The 23,949-nt window shown below is 43.0% G+C and overlaps 2 protein-coding genes across 3 annotated transcripts; one reads left to right on the plus strand and one right to left on the minus strand.

Moving 5' to 3' along the window:
* The first annotated feature begins 899 nt into the window (after positions 1-899).
* On the plus strand, positions 900-3,835 carry adipoqb (adiponectin, C1Q and collagen domain containing, b). Its single transcript, XM_035799287.2, has 3 exons — positions 900-1,058; positions 2,065-2,431; positions 2,581-3,835. Exons 2-3 carry the CDS (start codon positions 2,107-2,109, stop codon positions 3,144-3,146), a joined length of 891 nt encoding a protein of 296 aa, XP_035655180.1. The 5' UTR covers positions 900-1,058; positions 2,065-2,106; the 3' UTR covers positions 3,147-3,835.
* A 1,702-nt stretch (positions 3,836-5,537) lies between these two features.
* LOC118402295 (WW domain-containing adapter protein with coiled-coil-like) lies at positions 5,538-23,905 on the minus strand. 2 transcript variants are annotated; one of them, XM_035800386.2, is made up of 13 exons: positions 23,250-23,905; positions 23,003-23,036; positions 20,751-20,940; positions 19,848-19,921; positions 16,360-16,475; positions 15,345-15,439; positions 14,704-14,961; positions 13,854-13,979; positions 12,979-13,130; positions 12,618-12,703; positions 12,254-12,431; positions 8,162-8,289; positions 5,538-8,054 (listed from the first exon to the last, which is right to left on the minus strand). In XM_035800386.2, the coding sequence occupies exons 1-13, from the start codon at positions 23,288-23,290 to the stop codon at positions 7,985-7,987; spliced, it is 1,548 nt and encodes a 515-aa protein (XP_035656279.1). In that variant the 5' UTR covers positions 23,291-23,905; the 3' UTR covers positions 5,538-7,984. The 2 variants fall into 2 exon arrangements, with proteins under 2 accessions (XP_035656279.1, XP_035656278.1); XM_035800385.2 differs by having other exon boundaries at positions 12,254-12,434; positions 23,250-23,901.
* Between the last annotated feature and the right edge of the window lie 44 nt (positions 23,906-23,949).

Below are 23,949 nucleotides of genomic sequence, written 5' to 3' on the forward strand. Positions count from 1 at the left end.
ACGATTGCAAACATTTCCTTGTTTGACCGCTAGGTTTTATGGGCATTATGATTCATACCGTGGCACTCTATGGGGGGACTAGACTCAGTGCATTAATTTCTAAATGTTAAAACAGATATGGGAATAACCTCAAATAAAAGGTGACATTCTGCACAAATTATAGAGCCAAATTAAAAGTTTTAGCTTCACTGTTCAAATACATTTGTAGGGGAGTGTATCTGATACGGTGGCTGTAAGAGACAAAGTAACATTTCTCTAACTTGTATTTGTTGAGGCTTCTTCTTCCAGGTGTGAATCAGATGACTGAGTAATCAGTTCTCAGGTCCTCATGACTGTTGTACATTTGAGATTTGTATCCACATTATTATAAAGCCCTAAACAATCTGTTTACAGTTACTAATACACTGATGTCACAGAGAATAAATAAACTGACATTTCAGGTTTTTCAAATAACTGGCGTTAATATGTCCAGTTGATAGCGGACAATGATACAAATGTTTTCAGATGAAAATTTCCACCACAAATGTGTTAAGTGTGTCTGACAATGTCTACATGACAAGGCAAACAAGTAAAGATAGCTTTGTGGATCGGTTGTCTTGGGAACGAGATGATTCACGTCAAGGGAGTTTTGTGCCACACATATTTGGAACGGCAAAAAAACATTAGCCGTCATTGCTCAAAGGTTTCACCAGGTAAAGAAAAGAGATTATGCTGTTTCTGGAGAGAAATCGGTCACCTTAAGCCCCCCCCCCCCCTTCCCCCTCTAAGTGACACTGTGACCAGGCTGGCAGAGTCAGAGTGGACAGCCATGGTTAGGGGGAGGGAAGGAGGGGGCACTCTAATCCCCACTGCCCTTTTGGATCAGCAGGCCCATAAATAAAGTAGGACAGAGATAAATATAGTGTGACAGGCAATCAGTAATAAGTTACACATGTCCCCCAAGGACACTGGCCACAGGACAACTGGACTGTGACACACTGCAGCCTCTGAGTGAGGGTGGTTTTCTTAGGGGACACCACTGAACACTCGGCTCTCCGAGGGGGAAAAACATAGACAAGGTAAGGGACTGTAACCTCTGACCTTTGTGGCAGATTTACAGGTATTGGCAAAGCATGTGATGTTATCGCTAGGGAGAGGGTGTCAACTGTCCAGGGGAACACTGTTTACCTATTCCCTGTAAACATTTTGGATCCAAATTGATATGAACCTATTTTGTAATTGAATCCTATTTCATACAACTTTTGAGGTATTTTCTTTGAAGTTGTATTGTATCTTTGCTGGTAGATGGCAATGATTTTGGCCGCCAAGAGCATTCATTATATGTATAGCTATTTGTTCATTCGCCTCTTAACTGCAATAGCGTCTTTCATTTAGACGTTAAGTACCTAGCACAAAACCAGTCATGGCTGTACAGCGTGTGCCTTACAATCAATAACTGCCGGGCGCTCTGGAATTATATGTTTCACAGCATTTAGCACATGTCCAGACCCCCAAAATACGTTTTTCTAGCGTACATGTAGCAGGCATAAAAAAGTTTTGGGGTCTTACCATGCCTTAGAAGTATTCCATGTTGTCATTATAATGCCAGTCAAAAAATGGTCAGAGGTCAAATATGGGTCAGATTACAGTAATATTGCCAAAAAAAGATCCAGTAAAGCTTCTTCAACACTATTACATGTCCTTTGCTCAAAGCAAGCACTTTGCAGATGGACTCACCACCAAGTGACCTCAATATGTCATGCAGTTTTAACTAAATACTAAAAGGTAGAACTTGTCAGAGGTTTCTCCTTATCCAATATCCATTTACAAACCCTCACTCTCAGAGACATTGCATGCCTTGGGCATGGGGCCTTGACCCAAAGTGAGAGAACGCTTGCTTTAATTAACTAGGCAAGTCGGTTATGAACAAATTCTTATTTACAATGACGGTGTACACTGGCCAAACCCGGACGACGCTGGACCAATTGTGTGCCTCCCTATGGGACTCCCAATCATGGGCGGTTGTGATACAGCCTTGATAGCACTAACCTGTGTGATACTGATATGTGTTTATTGTTCCATCAGTGTCAAAGGTTATACAGGTTGAGGGGTTATATAAAAAGTGCCATGAAGCTAATGTGGAGCCTGCTGCTGCTGGGCCTGCTGCTGGCTGGGAGCTTTAGCGTGGCTCAGGAGGAAGATGGAGAAGAGGCAGAGGAACCAGCCGAGGATGCAGCTGTAGAAGATGAAGAGGCAGCTGCAGACAATGAAGAGGCGGCGGTGGAGGTGGAAGTGCCTGAGGGTCCTGGGACAGAAGCCGGCATGACTGATGACCGGCAGCCTTGTGCCATGTGGATGGTAGGAGTGCCAGGCACTCCAGGGCACAGTGGGCACCTAGGGAGAGACGGTAGAGACGGGCACGACGGCCCTCGAGGTGAGAAAGGAGATACAGGTAAGAAGACCAACTGTTCTTTGCTGTTGCTACATCATCCAAAGTTCACAGTAAATCTAATCACAGTAACCCGCATGAGGCACAGTCAACGAACACCAGTACAGGCCTCTAAGTTCTCCCCGACTCTGGTGATGTCTTTGTGTGTACAGGTGAACAAGGTGAGAAGGGAGAGCCTGGCGAAAACGGCGACAAAGGCGCTCCGGGACCTCGCGGTTTCCCGGGCAATCCCGGTCTGAAGGGGGCACAGGGCGAGAGCGCCCTGTTGTATCATTCCTCCTTCAGCGTGGGCCTGACAGATCCCGTCCCCGCCACCAACGTGCCCATCCGTTTCAATAAATTCTTCCACAACGAGCAGCACCACTACAATGACGTGAGTGGAAAGTTCCATTGCCTCCTCCCCGGGGTCTACTTCTTCACATACCACCTCACAGTCTACACCAAAGATGCTCGGGTGAGCCTGTTCAAGAACGACAAGCCCGTCATGTTCACCTACGACCAGTACCACGAGGGCAACGTGGACCAGGCCTCGGGGGCCCTCATACTGAGGCTGCAGTCTGGGGATGAGGTTTGGCTGCAGATCTACGGAGATGAGGATTTTGGGGGGGTGTATGCTGACAACACCAACGACTCCACCTTCTCCGGGTTTCTTTTGTATCCTGACATGGGAGAGTTGGTGGAAAGGAGACGTCGCTCTGTTGGAGTTAGTAGACACTGAGGTTGTGCAGGACCTGAAGGGTGATATTTCGAGCTGGGTGGGCTGTCGGGAATTTTTCCTGACTGCTCTATATGCATACATTGCCCTCTGACTGGGGACTGTGGGGGGAGGGGTAATAAGTCACTTCTTAAATTAGTATGTTTTAAAAGAGTGCACCAAATGTTTTAAATGTGTTAGTTCTATGATCTATAACATGTTCCATTTCAATTGTTAGGTGGATTCTAGCATTAGAGACATTTAGTATTCAATGTAATAAGTTGTGCACTAACAAAAAGCTTATTGCCTGGATGGCTTTATGGCAGTGTCACATATTTGGGCAGTGTCTGTGAAATAATAAAATGTGTTATAGCAAATGTAAAATGTCATCAGATATGCTTTCTTTGTCAGATAGCCATTTCACATAGCAGTGGTTTGTAAACAAGTTCAGCAAGTGAGTTTTGCTTTGCTGCTACGATAGGGGCGTGGGTAGGTTTGAACAAATGGGTCCAAAACACTTCAGGAGTGTGGCAGGCAGGCCCCCCTTGGACATTTGCTGGCTCCCATTTAGCCAAACAGTCAGTTAGGGTTTGTCAGTAGTATAGCCTACTTATGGTTTGATGACTAGGGCTTTTATCTTTATCATTGGATAAAGTTACATGTGGTGGGATGCAATCCCCAAACTGAATAAATCTGTATTCTAGTAAAAACTTGCTGAAAGAAGTTTCACTGTGCTTGTCTCTATGCCAACATTGAGGCTTAAATAAAAACTGGAGATCAGTGCAAATTGTTGTAATGTGAGCAGTGGCTTCTAGATGTGACTCAGGGAACCCACCTCCAGAACCAATGGTTGACCTCCATGTACATTGAGTCACTTGCTCATGAACCAATTATAACTAAGCTCTTCATTCTGGAGGGTCTATATTGCTAAGACTAAATAGTAATGAAATTGTATCGTACTGCTATTGGCCACTGAAATGGTCAGGGAACCACAAGAGACTAGTCAGGGCCACATGAGTACTGTCAATAGTACCAATAGATGTGTGCTGAGGAATTGCTAGAGTAGACAACTGCCTTGTTCAGGGACTTGACACAATAAGTGTTTACATGATCGGCATGAGCGTAGCATACGTGTTGGTCTCAACGTCAACAAAACTAAGGAGATGATTGTGGACTTCAGGAAACAGCAGAGGGAACACCTCCCTATCCACATCTATGGAACAGTAGTGGAGAGGGTAGCAAGTTTTACGTTCCTCGGCATACACATCACAGACAAACTGAATTGGTCCACTCACACAGACAGCATCGTGAAGAAGGCGCAGCAGCGCCTCTTCAACCTCAGGAGGCTGAAGAAATTTGGCTTGTCACCAAAAGCACTCACAAACTTCTACAGATGCACAATCGAGAGCATCCTGGCGGGCTGTATCACCGCCTGGTACGGCAACTGCTCCGCCCTCAACCGTAAGGCTCTCCAGAGGGTAGTGAGGTCTGCACAACGCATCACCGGGGGCAAACTACCTGCCCTCAAGGACACCTACACCACCCGATGTTACAGGAAGGCCATAAAGATCATCAAGGACAACAACCACCCGAGCCACTGCCTGTTCACCCCGCTATCATCCAGAAGGCGAGGTCAGTACAGGTGCATCAAAGCTGGGACCGAGAGATTGAAAAACAGCTTCTATCTCAAGGCCATCAGACTGTTAAAGAGCCACCACTAACATTGAGTGGCTGCTGCCAACACACTGACACTGACTCAACTCCAGCCACTTTAATAATGGGAATTGATGGGAAATGATGTAAATATATCACTAGCCACTTTAAACAATGCTACCTTATATGTTACTTACCCTACATTATTCATCTCATACGCATACGTATATACTGTACTCTATATGATCGACTGCATCCTTATTTATGTAATACATGTATCACTAGCCACTTTAACTATGCCACTTTGTTTACATACCCATCTCATATGTATATACTGTACTCGACACCATCTACTGTATCTTGCCTATGCTGCTCTGTACCATCACTCGTTCATATATCCTTATGTACATATTCTTTATCCCCTTACACTGTGTATAAGACAGTAGTTTTGGAATTGTTAGTTAGATTACTTGTTGGTTATTACTGCATTGTCGGAACTAGAAGCACAAGCATTTCGCTACACTCGCATTAACATCTGCTAACCATGTGTATGTGACAAATAAAATTTGATTTGGTTTGCTAGTTAAGACACTTATTGGTTGAGAAGAAGAAAAAAAAGACCAAGTCAATGACAGAATGCTGGCCATAACACCTGCCTATGAAGGCCCCATTGGAAAATGAATACCTACCCATCTCCTGTTCAATGTTATGACTCACTTCCTAATGTTGCTAAGGCTCTTGAACAAAATTATGACGATGAGAGACAGATGTAAATATGTATTTTATACCTCAACCTTCAAATCATGGTGCTCTAAAAATAGCTCCATACCATAAACAGTAAAAACAAAAAAATACACAATTGCTAGTGAAGAATGTAAATGCTTATGAAAGAATCTCTGATTCATTTGCTTTAGACACCATCAAATCAATAATAAGGGCCACTGTTCATGCATGTATCCAGTGGCTCCACTGATTCACACTGGTCCACTGATTGGATTCATATTTCCTGATTGAAACATAGGTTGAAGATATCTTCAACCTAGATTAAAACCACCCATCAAAATTCAGAGGAATATCACAATGCAAAACTTGAGATCAGACAGCATGAACAGATAGCAATCAGCGGTGTAAGAGAGGTAATGACAGGAAAGTATTCAGTAACCATTTTTGAGAAATATGCTAAATGTTAATTAAATGCCTACAAGGGAATCGAGGAGACAAATGTAAAAGACGAGCCACAGAACAGAATGATCATTGCCATTTCCAGCTGTATATTGCCATCTAGTGACGCATGACGGGAGCAACTGAGCATTATGTTTGAAATTGCACATCTGTACTTTTATGTTTGCAGGTTAAGTACGACCAACATTTCTGAATTCATGCAGCAATCATTAAATGAGAAGCATGTTTAAAACATACAGAAAGAAGAAAGATTCTGCTTTGTCATGGAGGGTTTAAAGGATTGGTTTATTTTATCTTTGGCAGGTTTTGCAGTTGGATGCAAGATACCATTTTGTTTTGAACCACTCTGGAATTATGCATATGCCTTCTTGCAAACATCAGTATAATGGTGATAAATAAAATGAGAATATCAAGAGATTTGTGGTAGAATAATTTATTTTATCCCAATATACTTTTAAAGAAATAATATACAAAGCTATTTTCGCCCCATCCTCACAAAAACCTCTGGTCCCCCACTATCTGATAAGTGTGTACGTCACTCCTGTTCTACAGACCAACGCTTTGGCCGGTGCCTTCCCAATTTCAGCATGCCACTGATCGATCAGAGGGGTCTTAGGAGAAGGAAGGCGAAGCTAAGTTTGTGGATGTGGAAGAGTGAGACAGCATTGTCATGTGAATGTTTCATTGTAAAATAGTTACTTTATCTAGTGAGGCCTAAAAAAGTTTAACTTCGGTAAAACGAAATGTTGCAAACGTTAACTACGGAATCCATTTAACTACTGCTGTACTGGCTTAGCTAGTATAGTCAAGACAAAGGTGAGTCCCATGAAAAAAAATGATTCCATCTTGTTCACAAGGACAAAATGAATAATGTGCAATAATTTAGGTTTACATAACCACATAAAACTAAAGACCCTTTCACAATTTCTTAAGAAACTGCACATAAGGAATGAATTATTCTGCAGACTGAAGCTAGACAAAACAGACAAGCTTACAAAACATCAAAGTTCAGGAGAAACTGGGAAAATAATCAAGTACAGATCAAATGTGGGTATAGATGCAGGTGCGCGTAGGAGGATATTCAGAGGGTGTGGCGGATGAGAACGTTGCCCTTTATTGTAGGATTCTGTTGAGGGTTTAGTGATATGGACTGGGAGGTTACCGGAAGGTTACTCCATGGGGCAGCCTGTTCTGAGAAGTCACCTGGCCCAACGTTAGAGGGGGTCATAGTCATGTTGGGGTGGGAAGTTAGGAAGTCTACAGACTATTTCCATTCAGCAGGAAAGTGGGGAGAGAGCATGGACAGACAGACAACTTCCATCAAGCAGCTATGCATCTTTGTCAGATCACATTAAAAAAAGTACTCCGCTAATAATGAACCCATGATCCTGGGACTGCTAAATTCATGATTCCTAACTATATGAGTCTGGAAGGAATCAAAGTTGGCTCATTCAAGAATCTTCTTTGCACTCCTTCAAGTCTATGCTTTAGACGTGTTCATGAATCGGTTGAGTCATACATCTCAAGCCAATCTGAGTTCACGCTAGAAACTTCAGTTAATGCATTATGCATAATGTATGCATTCCCAACCAAAACGGGCTATTCCAGAGGAAAAGCCAGATATTCTCAGTTTCTCCAGTGCAACAAACAGTCCACGATTCCAAAAGGCGGCAGCTGTTTCTCAGGTAAGAAAAAGTTAGGACCTGTAGGTTCCTCAGAATCGACCGGTTTGCGTGTCCATGAAATGCTCAACAAGGCTTCGTATTCTTTCAGCCTGCAATTTCACAGAAAATGTAAATCTTGGACGCCTAATAAAATCTACACTTTCAGGGGATTCGGCAATGGTACGCTTCATTGCTTGGCCCATGATGTCTTCAACAGGCCCAGACTCTTTTCCGTATTCCTCATTTGCCCTTTGGTTCATGACGTTTCAGAAGTGTTCAGACCAGGGCACAGAGGACCTCATTGAGGGCTTCGACTGCAGTCTTTTTTAGTAGTTCACCGTCCTTCGTCTCCCACACAGGTTCTCAGACCATGTAAGAGTTCTGGTTCTTTAGCTTGTCCAGTTCTTTGCTCTGCTGTCTAAGGAACAGTATTCTGGGAGAAAGAAAAGGACAGTTTTAAGAAAATAAGCTATTTATCATGTAGACACAATCACTACACAAGACAATTATGATGTGTGTGCTCGCTTGTCCTGTTCTCACCTCTGTTCCCTCAGCGTGGCCTGGATCTCACACACTCTGACTAATGATCTGAGGTTTTTGAGTTCAGTGCAGATCTCAGACATGTAGAGACTGCCCATGTTGTGGGCATCTTCCCGTAACCGTGCTGCCTGAAAGAGAAAGGCGGAGCTGGTTGAGAGAGTGCACCAAAACACAAATGAACCTTTAGCATGGAGAGCAAATATCAGAAAGTAAAAAATAAGCTTCTTCAGAAGGAAATCCCCAATCAGAAATGTGTTTCAGTACCGGTTAATCAGACTACCGAAAAGCCTACACTCACTATGTATAGGGTCGTAGGCCTGCCTATTGGTTCCATAACCTGCTATCAATGTGTGCAAAAGAAGTGAAAGCAAGTGAACCCTTGTTGTCTGAGAACCCTAAGGCAGGCAGCTTATCTGCTGCTTCTGACTAGCCAGCCCCAGAATTTCATGGTAGTTCAGCTCTTTGTAGTTGAAGTGATGGCTAAATACACTGCTCAAAAAAATAAAGGGAACACTAAAATAACACATCCTAGATCTGAATGAAATATTCTTATTAAATACTTTCTTTACATAGTTGAATGTGCTGTCAACAAAATCACAAAAATTATCAATGGAAATCAAATTTATCAACCCATGGAGGTCTGGATTTGGAGTCACACAAAATTAAAGTGGAAAACCACACTACAGGCTGATCCAACTTTGATGTAATGTCCTTACAACAAGTCAAAATGAGGCTCAGTAGTGTGTGGCCTCCACGTGCCTGTATGACCTCCCTACAATGCCTGGGCATGCTCCTGATGAGGTGGCGGATGGTCTCCTGAGGGATCTCCTCCCAGACCTGGACTAAAGCATCCGCCAACTCCTGGACAGTCTGTGGTGCAACGTGGCGTTGGTGGATGGAGCGAGACATGATGTCCCAGATATGCTCAATTGGATTCAGGTCTGGGGAACGGGCGGGCCAGTCCATAGCATCAATGCCTTCCTCTTGCAGGAACTGCTGACACACTCCAGCCACATTAAGATCTAGCATTGTCTTGCATTAGGAGGAACCCAGGGCCAACCGCACCAGCATATGGTCTCACAAGGGGTCTGAGGATCTCATCTCGGTACCTAATGGCAGTCAGGCTACCTCTGGTGAGCACATGTAGGGCTGTGCGGCCCCCCCAAAGAAATGCCACCCCACACCATGACTGACCCACCGCCAAACCGGTCATGCTGGATGATGTTGCAGGCAGCAGAACGTTCTCCACGGCGTCTCCAGACTCTGACTGTCACGTCTGTCACATGTGCTCAGTGTGAACCTGCTTTCATCTGTGAAGAGCACAGGGCGCCAGTGGCGAATTTGCCAATCTTGGTGTTCTCTGGCAAATGCCAAACGTCCTGCACGGTGTTGGGCTGTATAAGCACAACCCCCACCTGTGGATGTTGGGCCCTCATACCACCCTCATGGAGTCTGTTTCTGACCGTTTGAGCAGACATCCACATTTGTGGCCTGCTGGAGGTCATTTTACAGGGCTCTGGCAGTGCTCCTACTCCTCCTCCTTGCACAAAGGTGGAGGTAGCGGTCCTGCAGCTGGGTTGTTGCCCTCCTACGGCCTCCTCCACGTCTCCTGATGTACTGGCCTGTCCCCTGGTAGCGCCTCCATGCTCTGGACACTACGCTGACAGACACAGCAAACCTTCTTGCCACAGCTCGCATTGATGTGCCATCCTGGATGAGCTGCACTACCTGAGCCACTTGTGTGGGTTGTAGACTCCGTCTCATGCTACCACTAGAGTGAAAGCACCGCCAGCATTCAAAAGTGACCAAAAAAAAAATCAGCCAGTGAGCATAGGAACTGAGAAGTGGTCTGTGGTTATCACCTGCAGAACCACTCCTTTATTGGGGGTGTCTTGCTAATTGCCTATAATTTCCACCAGTTGTCTATTCCATTTGCACAACAGCATGTGACATTTATTGTCAATCAGTGTTGCTTCCTAAGTGGACAGTTTGACTTGGAGTTACATTGTGTTGTTTAAGTCTTCCCTTTTTTTTGAGCAGTGTATATACTATAACATCCCTTTTCTATCCATCAGGTCTCCATGAGCAGGTGTAACTGAAATGGTTCATCATTGAAAAGCGAGAGTTTGGCTTTTTTGTATTCAATCAACTCCAAATAGGAAATTACCTGAGTATAGCTACTGCCATCTACAGTTGAAGTCGGAAGTTTACATACACCGTAGCTAAATACATTTAAACTCAGTTTCACAATTCCTGACATTTAATCCCAGTAAAAATTCCCTGTTTAGGTCAGTTAGGATCACCACTTTATTTTAAGAATGTGAAATGTCCGAATAATAGTAGAGAGAATGATTTACTTGAGCTTTTATTGCTTTCATCACATTCCCAGTGGGTCAGAAGTTTACATACAATCAATTAGTATTTGGTAGCATTGCCTTTAAATTGTTTAACTTGGGTCAAATGTTTTGGGTTACCTTAAACAAGCTTCCCAGAATAAGGTGGGTGAATTTTTGCCCATTCTTTCTGGCAGAGCTGGTGCAACTGAGGCAGGTTTGTGTATGCCTCCCTCTTCACACACACTTTTTCAGTTCTGCCCACAAATGTTCTATGGGATTGAGGTCAGGGCTTTGTGATGGCCACTCCGATACCTTGACTTTGTTGTCCTTAAGCCATTTTGCCACAACTTTGGAAGTATGCTTGGGGTCTTTGTCCATTTGGAAGACCCATTTGTGACCAACTTCCTGACTGATGTCTTGAGATGTTGCTTCAATATATCCACAGAATTTTCCTACCTCATGTAGCCATCTATTTTGTGAAGTGCACCAGTTCCTCGCGCAGAAAAGCTTCCTCACAACATGATGCTGCCACACCCGTGCTTCACAGTTGGGATGGTGTTCTTTGGCTTGATAGCCTCCAAACATATGGCCAAACAGTTCTATTTTTGTTTCATCAGACCAGAGGACATTTCTCCAAAAAGTAAGATCTTTGTCCCATATGCAGATATATATTTTGGCAAACCGTATTCTTTTTTTTTAAATGGCGGTTTTGGAGCAGTGGCTTCTTCCTTGCTGAGTGGCCTTTCAGGTTATCACTGTGGATATAGATACTTTTGTACCCGTTTCCTCCAGCATCTTCACAAGGTCGTTTGCTGTTGTTCTGGGATCGATATGCACTTTACGCACCAAAGTACATTCATCTCTAGGAGACAGAACGAGTCTCCTTCCTGAGCGGAATGACGGCTGTGTGGTCCCATGGTGTTTATACTTGTGTACTATTGTTTGTACAGATGAATGTGGTACCTTCAGGCATTTGGAAATTGCTCCCAAGGATGAACCAGACTTGTGGAAGTCTACAATTTTTCTGAGGTCTTGGCTGTTTTCTTTGATTTTCCCATGATGTCAAGCAAAGAGGCACTGAGTTCAAAGGTAGCCCTTGAAATACATCCACAGGTACACCGCCAATTGACTCAAATGATGTCAATTAGCCTATCAGAAGCTTCTAAAGCCATGACATCATTTTCTGGAATTTTCCATGCTGTTTAAAGGCAGTCAACTTAGTGTATGTAAACTTCTGACCCACTGGAATTGTGATAGTGAATTATGAAATAATCTGTCTGTAAACTATTGTTGGGAAAATGACTTATGCACAAAGTAGACGTCCTAACCAACTTGCCAAAACTATAGTTTGTTAACAAGACATTTGTGGAGTGGTTGAAAAACTAGTTTTAATGACTCCACCTTAAAGTGTATGTAAACTTCCGACTTCAACTGTAGGTACGTAATGTGATTGTATGGTAGTGCTATTTAAAATTGCCGTTACTTAATAATATATACACAACTCAATGACATGCATATATCCTACTAACATCAATGCATGACTACTAAATTGCTATCACAAATCTTAATTTAACAACTAACATGACCTTCTGTGTATTCCCGTTATATCCACACAGTATGGTATTATTTCCATGACGAATATTGAACCCGTTAAAATCGTAGTCATACAGTTGACAGATATTAACATACAAACTACTAACTCGGTGTTCTCATATGTTGATCATCCCGTTATCGCACTTAACAGTGGAGCTCCTACCTGCTTCTCGATGTGCTCGGCAGGCCAGTTCTGGACGTGCCTGATGAGGTTCTCATCAAAGTGAGAGGCCAGCGAGGGAGTGAAGGAGCCGGGAGTGCTGGACTGGGCTGAGGCGACATTGAGAACCGAATGGCCGCCGGTGGCGTTACCGTTAGGTCCTGATGGCGGACTCCCCTGACTGCTGGACAAGAGAGAAAGCAGAGTCGTTATAAGGAGAGTAAAGGCTCCATCCAGAAACAACCTCCAGTCTACCACCTACACACTTGTGTTGATTGGAAAGGTTTGGATAGGTGGCTACTACAAAAGCACTTTCATACATTCAATCCTTCCAGATATACACAAGTGCCTCTCCATTTCAAACTACCTCCGCTGTCGGAGAGTTCGGGGGTCCTCTGGATGTTTCTCTGCTGAAGCCTGCTGAGAAACTGGTCCTGGTTTCACTGGGGTAACCTACAGAGGCACAGAGGGGAGAGGGAGGGATGGAGAGAGTAAGCCATTAAAAAGGGAGTGTGTAAGATAAGGAAACAATTAAAAAAATTAAAGCAAGAAACAGGGAAGGAGAGAAGAGAGCAGAGGTGAATGGAGATAAAGAATGGTGACATGGGGAGAAAGAAACAGATCACAGGGTTGAAATGGAGAAAAAAAAAAACGAAAAAAAAAAAAAACAATACGCCCCCAATCATAATATTATTTGATAAGTTTAGAGTTTCCACGGAGGTGCTGACCTTTGGTTGGGAGGAGGCAGGAGGCATGCTGAGTGGGGGTTTCTGGTTATGGAGGTTGGTCTGGGGCGTGCCATTCCTGGGTGACACATATGAGCGGGGTGAGGAGGTGTCCGACATTAGCGATATGGGTGACTGACCCGCCTGCTGGGCCGCTATTGGTTCATGTCCAGGAGGGGAATAGGACAAAGGAGGAAATATTTTTAATGATAGCAACCTTAATCTCACATACAAAAGTTATTATACGGAACAAAAATATAAACGCAACATGCAACAATTTCAAAGATTTTACAGTTCATATAAGGAAATAATTTAATTTCAATAAAAGCTATGGACTTGACATGAGTGGGCAGGGGTGCCCACTCAATTTGTAGGATATTTTATTTCTGATCATGAAACATGAGACCAACACTTTACATGTTGCGTTTATATTTTTGTTCAGTATATAAATTATAAATATGCCTATAAGGACCACCATTTTAAAAGTTTTATTTTTCTTAAGCATCCAAAACTTTGTGAAACTCAGTGGCTATTGTTGCTTTGAGGACTACCCTGGTTAAATACGCCAATAGCAACATTTTCTAGATTATTCGACAGAAAACCAAATCAGATGTTGCCCTGAACTGAAGGACGCCCATACACCTTCTTGAGAGATAACTAACATTTCCAGTTACAGATTTTAACAATAACAGCTTCCATGAAAACATTTAATAGGAAAATGATTACAATGTATTTCTTTCTGAATAACATGTCAGAGTGCAATGTAAGCACAGCTCTATTTACCAACCACAAGACACTGAAAAATCTGGAAAACCAGTCTAGCTAACAAAAAAGGCATCAAAAAGATCACCAGAACGGTGACGTAAGAGCGGTCATACCTTGGTTGGAAGATTGTTGAGCAGCTTGGGAAAGCAGAGAAGTGATGTTGAAAGCAGACGGTCCAGCAGTGAGGAGTTTATGAAGCATAGACTGCAAGGAAGCTTGGGTGACAGCAGCCGCGAGGACTGGAGGAGGGAAAAACACAGGACAATGAGAAAAATACAGATACGTACACACACGCAAACAGGCAACAAACTTGTGTATGTATGCATGCATGTAACACATACACAGATGGGTCCCATACACATACATTAACAAAGAGCAAGAGAGGAGAGGGGTTGTTGAGTGACACAGTGAAAAGGAGGTGAGCAGACATGATATAGGCTATACAAAACTGTCATTGAATGGGTGGTTTAATTTGATGATTTTACATTTACAACCCAGTTGGTAGGCAAGAATCCCTTTTCTCAGGATCACTCATCAACAACAATAGAACCCACCAACCCTTCGCTTCGATTAAGCTACTCCCTATATCGTGAATTAAGCCGATTCAATATCTGGTCGGAGTAAGAGAAACTAGAAACCAAATGGGATCAGACTGAAGATCAAATCCACGTTGGTTTTGTGGTCCTATAATAACTCCAGACATCAGAAAATCCAAATGTGTGTTTCACATTTCAGTACAGCGGTGTGTGTGTGTGTGTGAGGGGGGTGTAACTCCCATTTTTTACAATACTTATGCTCCATGAACATTTACATAGAAAACATGACTCAGATTTGCCCTTTGAGCCCAAAGTCCTATTTTGCGACTTGGGGCTCGTGCCAATTAAGCCTATTTCAACCGGTGAGCCATTTGAACTCAGGTACGCTAAAGATCAAGCAGGAGAAATGTGGAATTGGCCAACTCACCTTCATTGATCTTGGCCATGTCCATGCTGCCGTTGTTCATCTGCAGAGTGGCTTGCAGCGCTGGGAGGAGCTGCCGCAGGAGGGCGGGGTCTTGGAGCAGGCCCGAGGCCTGGGTTTGGACAGAGGGGGACACCGGGACCATGGAGGAGGAAGATGAAGGGGTGGGGTTAGAGCCAGAGGCTTGGTTCAGGCCCGGAATGGTGGAGGAAGAGGACTGAGAAGGTGCAGAGTTGGAGGACTTGTCCCCTGAAGTGCTCTCTGTGGGGCAAAAAGAACAACAAGTTAGGGCTGCGGACACTGGCTTGACACATAGGATGCACCTCTATAGTTCATAGTGACTTCCTTTCCACCTCAACGTTTTTCACACATTGAAAATCACCATAATGCATAGAGTTGTCAAGTCTTTTCAGATCAGTGCAGAGGAAGGAGAGGACACATGGAAAATAAGTCACTTCTCACTATTGACACATTGGCCATATTGTAAGACTGTAGATGATTTCATATACAAGTATAGTCATAATATCACAACAAAAATGGTACTCTTTAAATAGGCAGGCAAGTCAAAATCCAGATGTTACTGCTGCATCTGAAACCTAGACTACACCTCCCATACGCTCTACCTCTGTAGTTTTTATACTCACTTGTGGTGGCTGTGTCGACAGACTCTCGTCTGTAGTCCCGGTCTTTGGGGAAAGTGTTGGACTCCCTCTTAGATGGATCTTTCTGCCTCTGCTCTCTGGACACAATGAAACACAAACGCAAGGTCACTGTCAGGTTTAAGTTAAATTAAGCAGAGTGTAATTGCTGGTTGAATACAGATTGGGAATGTAATTTCATGTTCAGACTTCTGTCAGAATGTGTAATCTACCAATCTCCGTTTTGGGACATTTTAGCATGCTATATATAATAGGGCCCAAAAACTCAGTTTTATTCGTTGCCTGTTTTCAGGTTCTCACTCCCAAAATCACTTTAATAGAAAAACAAAATCCAAGTCCACAACAATGCTTAAACGACATCAGGAGACCACTTTTGAGATCTGGAAAAACCATTTAAATAAAGCTTGCAGAGACTTAGGTTAGCGGTGTTTCTGTAGCACACATGTGATTGCATAGTTTGCAAAACAAATTGCCACTGGATTGATTACAATAATCATGATATCATTCTGCCAGGTAGGCATGGGATACTTTGTAGTGAAAATGTAATTGAAAAGGGTTTTGAGAAAGCCTTTCCATGGTTGACCGTTCTCATTAGCATCATCGCTAACGGCTAGGCATACACAAAGTAGACAGATGCACGCACAAATACAGGGGAATTCCCACGTTGCTCTACAGAAGGTTGAAAGAAAATACTAATAACTGATGCATTTTGATTATTGTCTTGTGAAAATGTTGGGCACATTTAATATTGTTGAATTACGTTTTAATGTCTGGATTCAGAGATTCCATCTGCGTTTTCCGCATCAGGGATGGGGCCCTACAATAATTCAATCAATGAAATTAGGCTGATAAATATGTTAGAATGGGCAGTCGGAATACGGCAGCCACGCGGCTATGGATTCTGTATTGAGTTTTAGGGTAGAAATGGAAGAGTTGAGGGGAAAGAGGAGAAGACTATGGTGCTTAGGAGTGACACTTTTCCCATGATTCAAGGCCTTACCTCTCCAGCCAGTCTTTGGGCTTCTCCCATTGAGAGACCTCAGTCCTGCAGTTGTAGTAGTACTTCTTGCCAGAGGAGCTGATGTGCTCGGACCAGTCGTCTGCAGGCTCATGAGGCTGAGGGAAGAAGGCACGACAAATAGGTTAACTAACACTCTAGGGTAGGTTTTGCAGAGTGCAAACAAAGTTTGAATCCGCATGTGGGGAAACAGCACTACTGTACTCCCTAGCACTTTTCCAATTGTTTTTATTTTGTTGATGAAACTGAGGAGAGGGGTGTCAGGCAGTGGGAATGTTTTTTTTTTTTTTTGCAGTAAAGATCTAACGTGCATGCAATGGAATAAAATCAGTGTTCATTGTTTGCAGTAACTTCATTGTTGTTGTAATATCCCAAACGGACATGGCAGTATCACCAACTAAGGATTCTAGCTTTAAGATCAAGTAGGCCTACATTTGGGGATGTGATCAGCACTACATGGAAAATCAGGGGAAAGGCTGGTGACTAGTGATCAGATTCACATGTAAAATCCTGTGTGGGGATCCTTGCTTAAAGTATTGGGCCTAACCGATTCAAATGTAAGAAACAATGTGGTTTATCTGGAAAACACATTTTAGTCTAATTTGGAGAATGGTCAATACATTTTTCTTTTACAACATACAAAAAGCAATGTTAGAAGGCATCAAGTAAATACAATACAATAAATAAGTACAGGATATGAGCATATAGGCCTAGACTTTGCACTGTTGTTAAGAGCAAGTTACCTAAACCTGCACACTATTTAGGCTAGTCTGCCTCTGTCAAATGTGTTTGTCGGGGTGTATGCCTATATGCTGAAACTCTGCTTATCCCCGTTACACTGCCTTTCCTGTCTACACAGAGAACATACTCAACAAGGCTAGCAGTAATACTCGGCTAGTGGGCCAGGCTCCGAGGCATTCATTTAGGTCATTTACAGGTGTTTTCTTGAGAGTGTTGAAAGACTTGAAATGCATGCAGAGCTAACCCTTCGGTTCGAGGGGCTGATATCTCGATGCAAAAGTAAATGTACCCCATTGTTTCTCTGCAGAAGTGTATAAGTGTATGTATGTATGTATGTATGTATATATATGTATGTATGTATGTATGTATGTATGTATGTATGTAGTGAGCTGTGGAAAGAATCTCCTCTTGAAAGACTGATTATCATCACCATCAACATCTTGATGGAGATGAACACCAGAGAACAACCAACCAAAATCTCATTGATTTGATTTTACATAGACATTTGAATGTGTAGTGCAGTTTCATGTGACAAATGACCTCAATTGTCTCTGTGTTCCGGACATAGCCAATCGAGGTCATTTGTCAAACGAAACTGGACAAACATTCAAATGTCTACGTCAAATCAAATTTTATTTGTGACTTTGTAAACAGGTGTAGACCTAACAGTGAAATGCCTACATATGGGCCCCCCTTTTTGAATTTTTTTTTTAACCTTTATTTAACCAGGCAAGTCAAGTTAAGAACAAATTCTTATAATGTGGGCCCTTCCCAACAATGCAGAGAGAGAAAAAACTAGAAAGATAACAAGGAATAAATACACAATGAGTTACGATAACTTGTCTATATCCATGGGGTACCAGTACCGAGTCAATGTGCATACTAGATGGGGAAAAAATGAATAGGCAACAGGATAGATAATAAGCAGTAGCTCAGCATTTAACACCATATTACCTCCAAACTCGCCACTAAGTTCAAAACATTGGGTCTCGACCCCGCCCTGTGCAACTGGGTCCTGGACTTTCTGACGGGACGCCCCCAGGCAGCGAGGGAAAGAAACAGAATAGCCACCCCACTGGGGCCCCACAAGGGTGCGTTCTCAGCATTCTCTTGTACTCCCTGTTCACGACTGTGTGGCCATGCACACTTCCAACTAAATCATCAAGTTTGCAGACAACACTACAGTGGTATGCTTGATTTACCAACAACGACGAGAATGCCTACAGGGAGGTGGTGAGGGCCCTCGGAGTGTGGTGTAAGTAAAATAACCTCACAGTCAACTTCAACAAAAGGAGATGATCGTGGATTTCAGGAAACAGCAGAGGGAGCACCCCCCCTATCCACATCGACGGGACAGCAGTGGAAAATGTGGAAAGTTAAGTTCCTCGGCGTACACATCACGGACAAACTGAATTGGTCCACCCACACAGACAGTGTGGTGAAGGCGGCGCAACAGCACCTCTTCAACCTCAGGAGACTGAAGAAATTTGGCTTGTCACCAAAAACACTCAAACTCTTACAGACACACAATCGAGAGCATCCTGTCGGGCTGTATCACCGCCTGGTACAGCAACTGCTCCGCCCACAACTGTAAGGCTCTCCAGAGGGTAGTGCGGTCTGCACAACACATCACCGGGGGCAAACTACCTGCCCTCCAGGACACCTACATCACCCGATGTCACAGGAAGGGCAAAAAGATCATCAAGGACAACAACCACCCGAGCCACTGCCTGTTCACCCCGCTATCAGCCAGACAGCGAGTTCAGTTCAGGTGCATCAAAACTGGGACCTAGAGACTGAAAAACAGCTTCTATCTCAAGGCCAGCCGACTGTTAAACTGCCATCACTAACATTGAGTGGCTGCTGCCAACATACAGACTCAAATCTCTAGCCACTTTAATAATTGATGTAATAAATGTATCACTAGCCACATCAAACAATGCCACTTTATGTTTACATTCATTACTCATCTCATATGTATATACTCTACTATATACCATCTACTGCATCTTGCCTATGCCTCATGGCCATCGCTCATCCATATAGTTATATGTACATATTCGTATTAATCTCTTTACACTTGTGTGTATAAGGTAGCTGTTGTGAAATTGTTAGATTACTTGTTAGACATTACTGCACTGTAGGAACTAGAAGCACAAGCATTTTAATACACTCGCATTAACATCTGCTAACCATGTGTATGTGACCAATACAATTTGATGTCGAGTCAAAAGAGTTGTAGTGCAAAAAGGGGGAGGCGTCAATGCAGATAGCCCAGGCAGCTTTTTGGTTAAATATTTAGCAGTGTTATGGCTTGGGGGGTAGCTGTTCAGGGTCCTGTTGGTTTCAGACTTGGTGCACTGGTATCGCTTGCCGTGCAGTAGCAGAGAACTCTATGACTTGGGTGGCTGGAGTCTGACAATTTTTAGGGCCTTCCTCTGACACCGCCTGGTATAGAGGTCCTGGGTGGCAGGGTGCTTGGCCCCAGTGATGTACTGGGCCGTCCGCACTATCCTCTGTAGCGCCTTGCTGTCAGATGCCAAGCAGTTGCCATACGAAATGCTGATGCAGCCAGTGAAGATGCTCTCATTAGCGCATCTATAGAACTTGCCTATGACTTGTATATGAGTTTGTCCTGTGGCTCAGGGGCCCATGATGTATTATTATAGCCATAGCCTGGTGAATGCCTACTTTCAGAAATAATTTGTTCAAGAAGAAAGAAGTCTTACTGTGTCTGACACCTTGCTTTGATTTGAGTGGGAGCTGTGGTTGTGCACATTCTCTTGCGGAGAGCAGCTGGTACCTATAAAATAAACAACATGAGAACACTTATGAGAAATAAAACAGAATTAGCAATGATAGACATGACAAGTGAGGCTACCCATCCATTGAACAAAATATTTGTGCAGTAACATGGAATTTACAGTGGCTATCCATTTTATGAAGTACCCGGGAACTGTATGTCGAAAATGTATACTTTAGTGCACAAGAGAATACTAATATCGCCTAGGTGCATGTCAGTTTTAGCATTCTACAGCGCTTGCTCATTTGGCAAGACAGTAACAAGTTAACTAGCTATAAACTGGTACCCAGGCTACCATATACTAGCACTTGTGGAACACCAGCTGCATAACTTCTTATATTAATGTTGCATTGATGTCTGTGTATATAGACTTGACCAACAGTTGTGTGTGTATGTCTTCAGTCAGGAATTGGGCCTTCAGTGATTTAGACTTCAGTGATTTAAATATTTCCAGTGGTAAATGTCTTGTTGTACACGACTATCTATGCATGTTTTGAGCAGGTGACGTGTGCAGAAGAAGTCCAAGTGTTTTTAATAGCCCAATCAACAGTGTATATATATTTTAAGCAGCAGAACAAGATAACAGATTATTTTAATTTGATGTAGGATCTCGCTAGCCTAGTCCCAGATAAAGCCAACTCCAAAAGTTTGCTTGGCATAACGAAGACCACAGGAATTGGCTAAACAGCACAAACATACCTAGGACCAGGTTAAGCGCTCATTTGGCTGAACAAACATGCAAGCTTCTCTGTGCACACAGTACTGTTGACAAGCATACAGAGAAGGGAACATCTGCATTTGTGTGTAGCTCGGTTCTCTTTGGGCTTACCACCATCTTTGCCTCGGAGTGTGTGAAATGTTTTTGTTTTGCTGTGCCCGTCGCTGTACTTATTGACCGGACTTTCATCAGAGCGCCGGAGCATTTTGTAGGGCGGTGTAGGATCTGATAACCCATCTCGCATTTTATCGTGACCGTGAAGAGTGGTAGTAGATTGACTCTTTGGCTGGGATTTGTGAGTCTGCAATACAAATAGAATTGTGTTAGTCAACATATCAATTGTGGTCCTTCTGTAGCTCAGTTGGTAGAGCATGGCGCTTGTAACGCCAGGGTAGTGGGTTCGATTCCCGGGACCACCCATACGTAGAATGTATGCACACATGACTGTAAGTCGCTTTGGATAAAAGCGTCTGCTAAATGGCATATATATATATATATATATAATAGAAACCTGACATTATACTGTAGGCCTATTTCCCACTCTTGACATTGTGCTGTAATTCTCATTCCTGCCTATGTATGCACAACCGTTTGTAATGTTTTTTAAAATTCCCTAACCTTAACCCAATTATTTTTGCCTGCATTTGTCATTACGGTTCTGTAATTGTTGCACTTTTATAAAGCATCTTACAGGTGGGTTAATCCTTGTGCAGTATTCAGACTAGCAAGCTATGTAGTTGGCTCGCTAACTTTCGGTATAGGTCGTTATCAATAAAACGCCACAACATGATGAAGAGCGTTCGATTTGGCTGTTGGGGGGGGGGCGAGTTCTGCAAAAACCGTTGACAGCTACGGTTTTAATATAACCTCTTGAAGAGCATAGTCAGGACTACACATTTCCAAATTTAGAGTTATATTGCAAGTAACAATGCTTTTTTTAATGGTCAGTAGCGAAACATCAACATCATCATACGTGAGTGTAGCCTATCCATTTGTCACGTCGCTAGCTAAACAACCGACGTGTCATTTCGCTTGCTTCATCAGCGATTGGAATTTTGAAAAGAGTTTGACATCTGAAACTCCTCATCCTTGTAAAAAGTTGTCAGTCGGACTACTGTCATCACCACCATAGATCAAACAGTATTTGGATATCGCCATCTTGTTTATCCCCTCAAAGTTGGCTTGTTAAACTAGACATATTGACGTGATATGTGATTAGCTAGCCAATTTGATGTGGTCCATCATGTCTGTCAGCAATTGTGATTAAACACTCTTTAAAGCAATGTTGAAAATGGGATAACGTTATCTAACTTCGCTAGGTAACAGAGCTATTGGTTGGTTGGAGAGAGAAAAGTACACTCACGTTATTAGGTCTACTTACCACACTGTTTAGCCAACTGTACGTTTCTACCCGTAGCTTGCACAATAAACATTATCAGCCAACAGTAAGGCCTACATCGGCAAATGCGCCCTTCTGCTGCTTGACAGGCAAAGCGCAAAGGCTTGTCAGGTAGCTATCGTTCACATATATCAAATTAATGGTGGCCAATACGAGATATCGTGAGGCTACCCTCACGTATATCTAAAAGTACATGATCAATTGATATTTGCTGATCGTTTAAAACATGCCGTTACTTGCTGTATAACTTGGATTCGCGCTAAATGGGCGCAATTGATGTGTATGGAATAATCGGAAATGTGTATTTCTGACTACGCTCTTCAAAGGGTTATTACAACCAAATAGTTAGTTATAAATAGTTATTTAACAATCCCTTGAAAACGTAATGTAGTTGTCAATGGTTTCAGCGCTCTCCACCTTGTGATGTTTTATTGATAAAGACCTAGCTATAGTTAACTCTTACTAACGTTAGCCAGATAACGTTACCGATCAGAAGATAATTACCCAGCTACACTAGCTAGCAAATTGGCTATTTAGTTAGTTATCTACGATATGGTAATGATACATTCGTTATCCTGCTGGGTATCAAGGCCTGCAATTTCAAGCTCTCTCGTAAAGGTAAACATGGTTAGCGTTGGCTAGCTACGTCACGGGAAAACAGCAGTTCGTTAAGTTAGCTGGCTAGTTAACCATCAGTTGTTTCTAAACAAATTAACGTAGTTCGCTAGTGTAAATAGCTAATGTTAGATGTAGGCCAACGTATCTTGAGTAACGTAATTTTGCACAAAACTGAGCCATGGCTTGGGAGTTGCAAAGCCAGGCTGAGGCCTGCCTAGCTTACGAGTTAAGTTAGCTAACGTTAGTTAGGTTGCTATTTTAACCAGTTATAGTAGCTAACTAAGTTAGCTGGATAACCTACTTGCTAACCAGGCAGCTAGCTAATTAGCCTGTATTCACCATTTACCTGATAGGGTTGGGAATCCCTTCGGTCGTTGCACCTGAAATATAAGAAAATAAAGTTAGCCAAGTTATAGGGCACGCATCTAAAATGTTGATGCCGTCTCTGCTCGCGCTGCAAAATATGCTACAAGTAGCTAGCTAGCGAGAATCGAGTTAGCTGTAAATAGCTAGACATGCTAGTTGGCAGCATTGTTTTAAAGGAGTGGTGGAGCCGTCAATGAGAAGTGGCAGTAAAATGTATTGTCGTTTACCCATCGCTGAGTCTCGGTTGTTTCCTTGCATGCATTACCATCAATGCCGTGTTGATGTGTGTGTGCGCGCGAGGGGGGAACTATGGACAACAAAATAGTATTCTCGTCTTTGGGTAACTTGACTTGATCTTGGCGATGTCTCTGTATTTAGTTCGCCAGCTAGGGACGCTAGCAACAAAATTTTTACAGTGGCTAGCTACTCTGTTGAAAACGGCCTTTGGTACATTTTTATGGTCGCCTGAACTGCACAATCTCTCCCGTGCAGTGCAAGGAAACAGACGAAGCAATGCGAACAGCCCCGCCTCCAATGTCTTAGCTATTTCCGGGATACTCCCATGTCGGAAAAGAGTCGCAAATCATAATTTATAAAGGGTTTGCAACGCAGTCTTACAAATAACTTTCTCACAAGAAAGGTGGACACATATGAAATACAGTGGTTGAAACAACAACACAGTCCACCTAACTGCTAATGCACAATGGCTAAGAAAAGGAGATGATGAAAGCAAGGTTCACAAAAGTAATTATAAAAGTGGTAGGCATATGCACTTTCCCCTACCCCAGTAGCCTATTTCGATAGTCTAAAAAAAACTCTCACAGTGCCCAATGCAACATTCAATTATAAATCAATCACTATCCCTTTCCCCTAGTGTTCTTAGTTCATCCATGGGCTTTGCAAAGCATTGCCCAATCTAATCAAAGT

Source organism: Oncorhynchus keta, chromosome 23 (genome assembly GCF_023373465.1).
Source record: "Oncorhynchus keta strain PuntledgeMale-10-30-2019 chromosome 23, Oket_V2, whole genome shotgun sequence".
Taxonomy (NCBI): domain Eukaryota; kingdom Metazoa; phylum Chordata; class Actinopteri; order Salmoniformes; family Salmonidae; genus Oncorhynchus; species Oncorhynchus keta.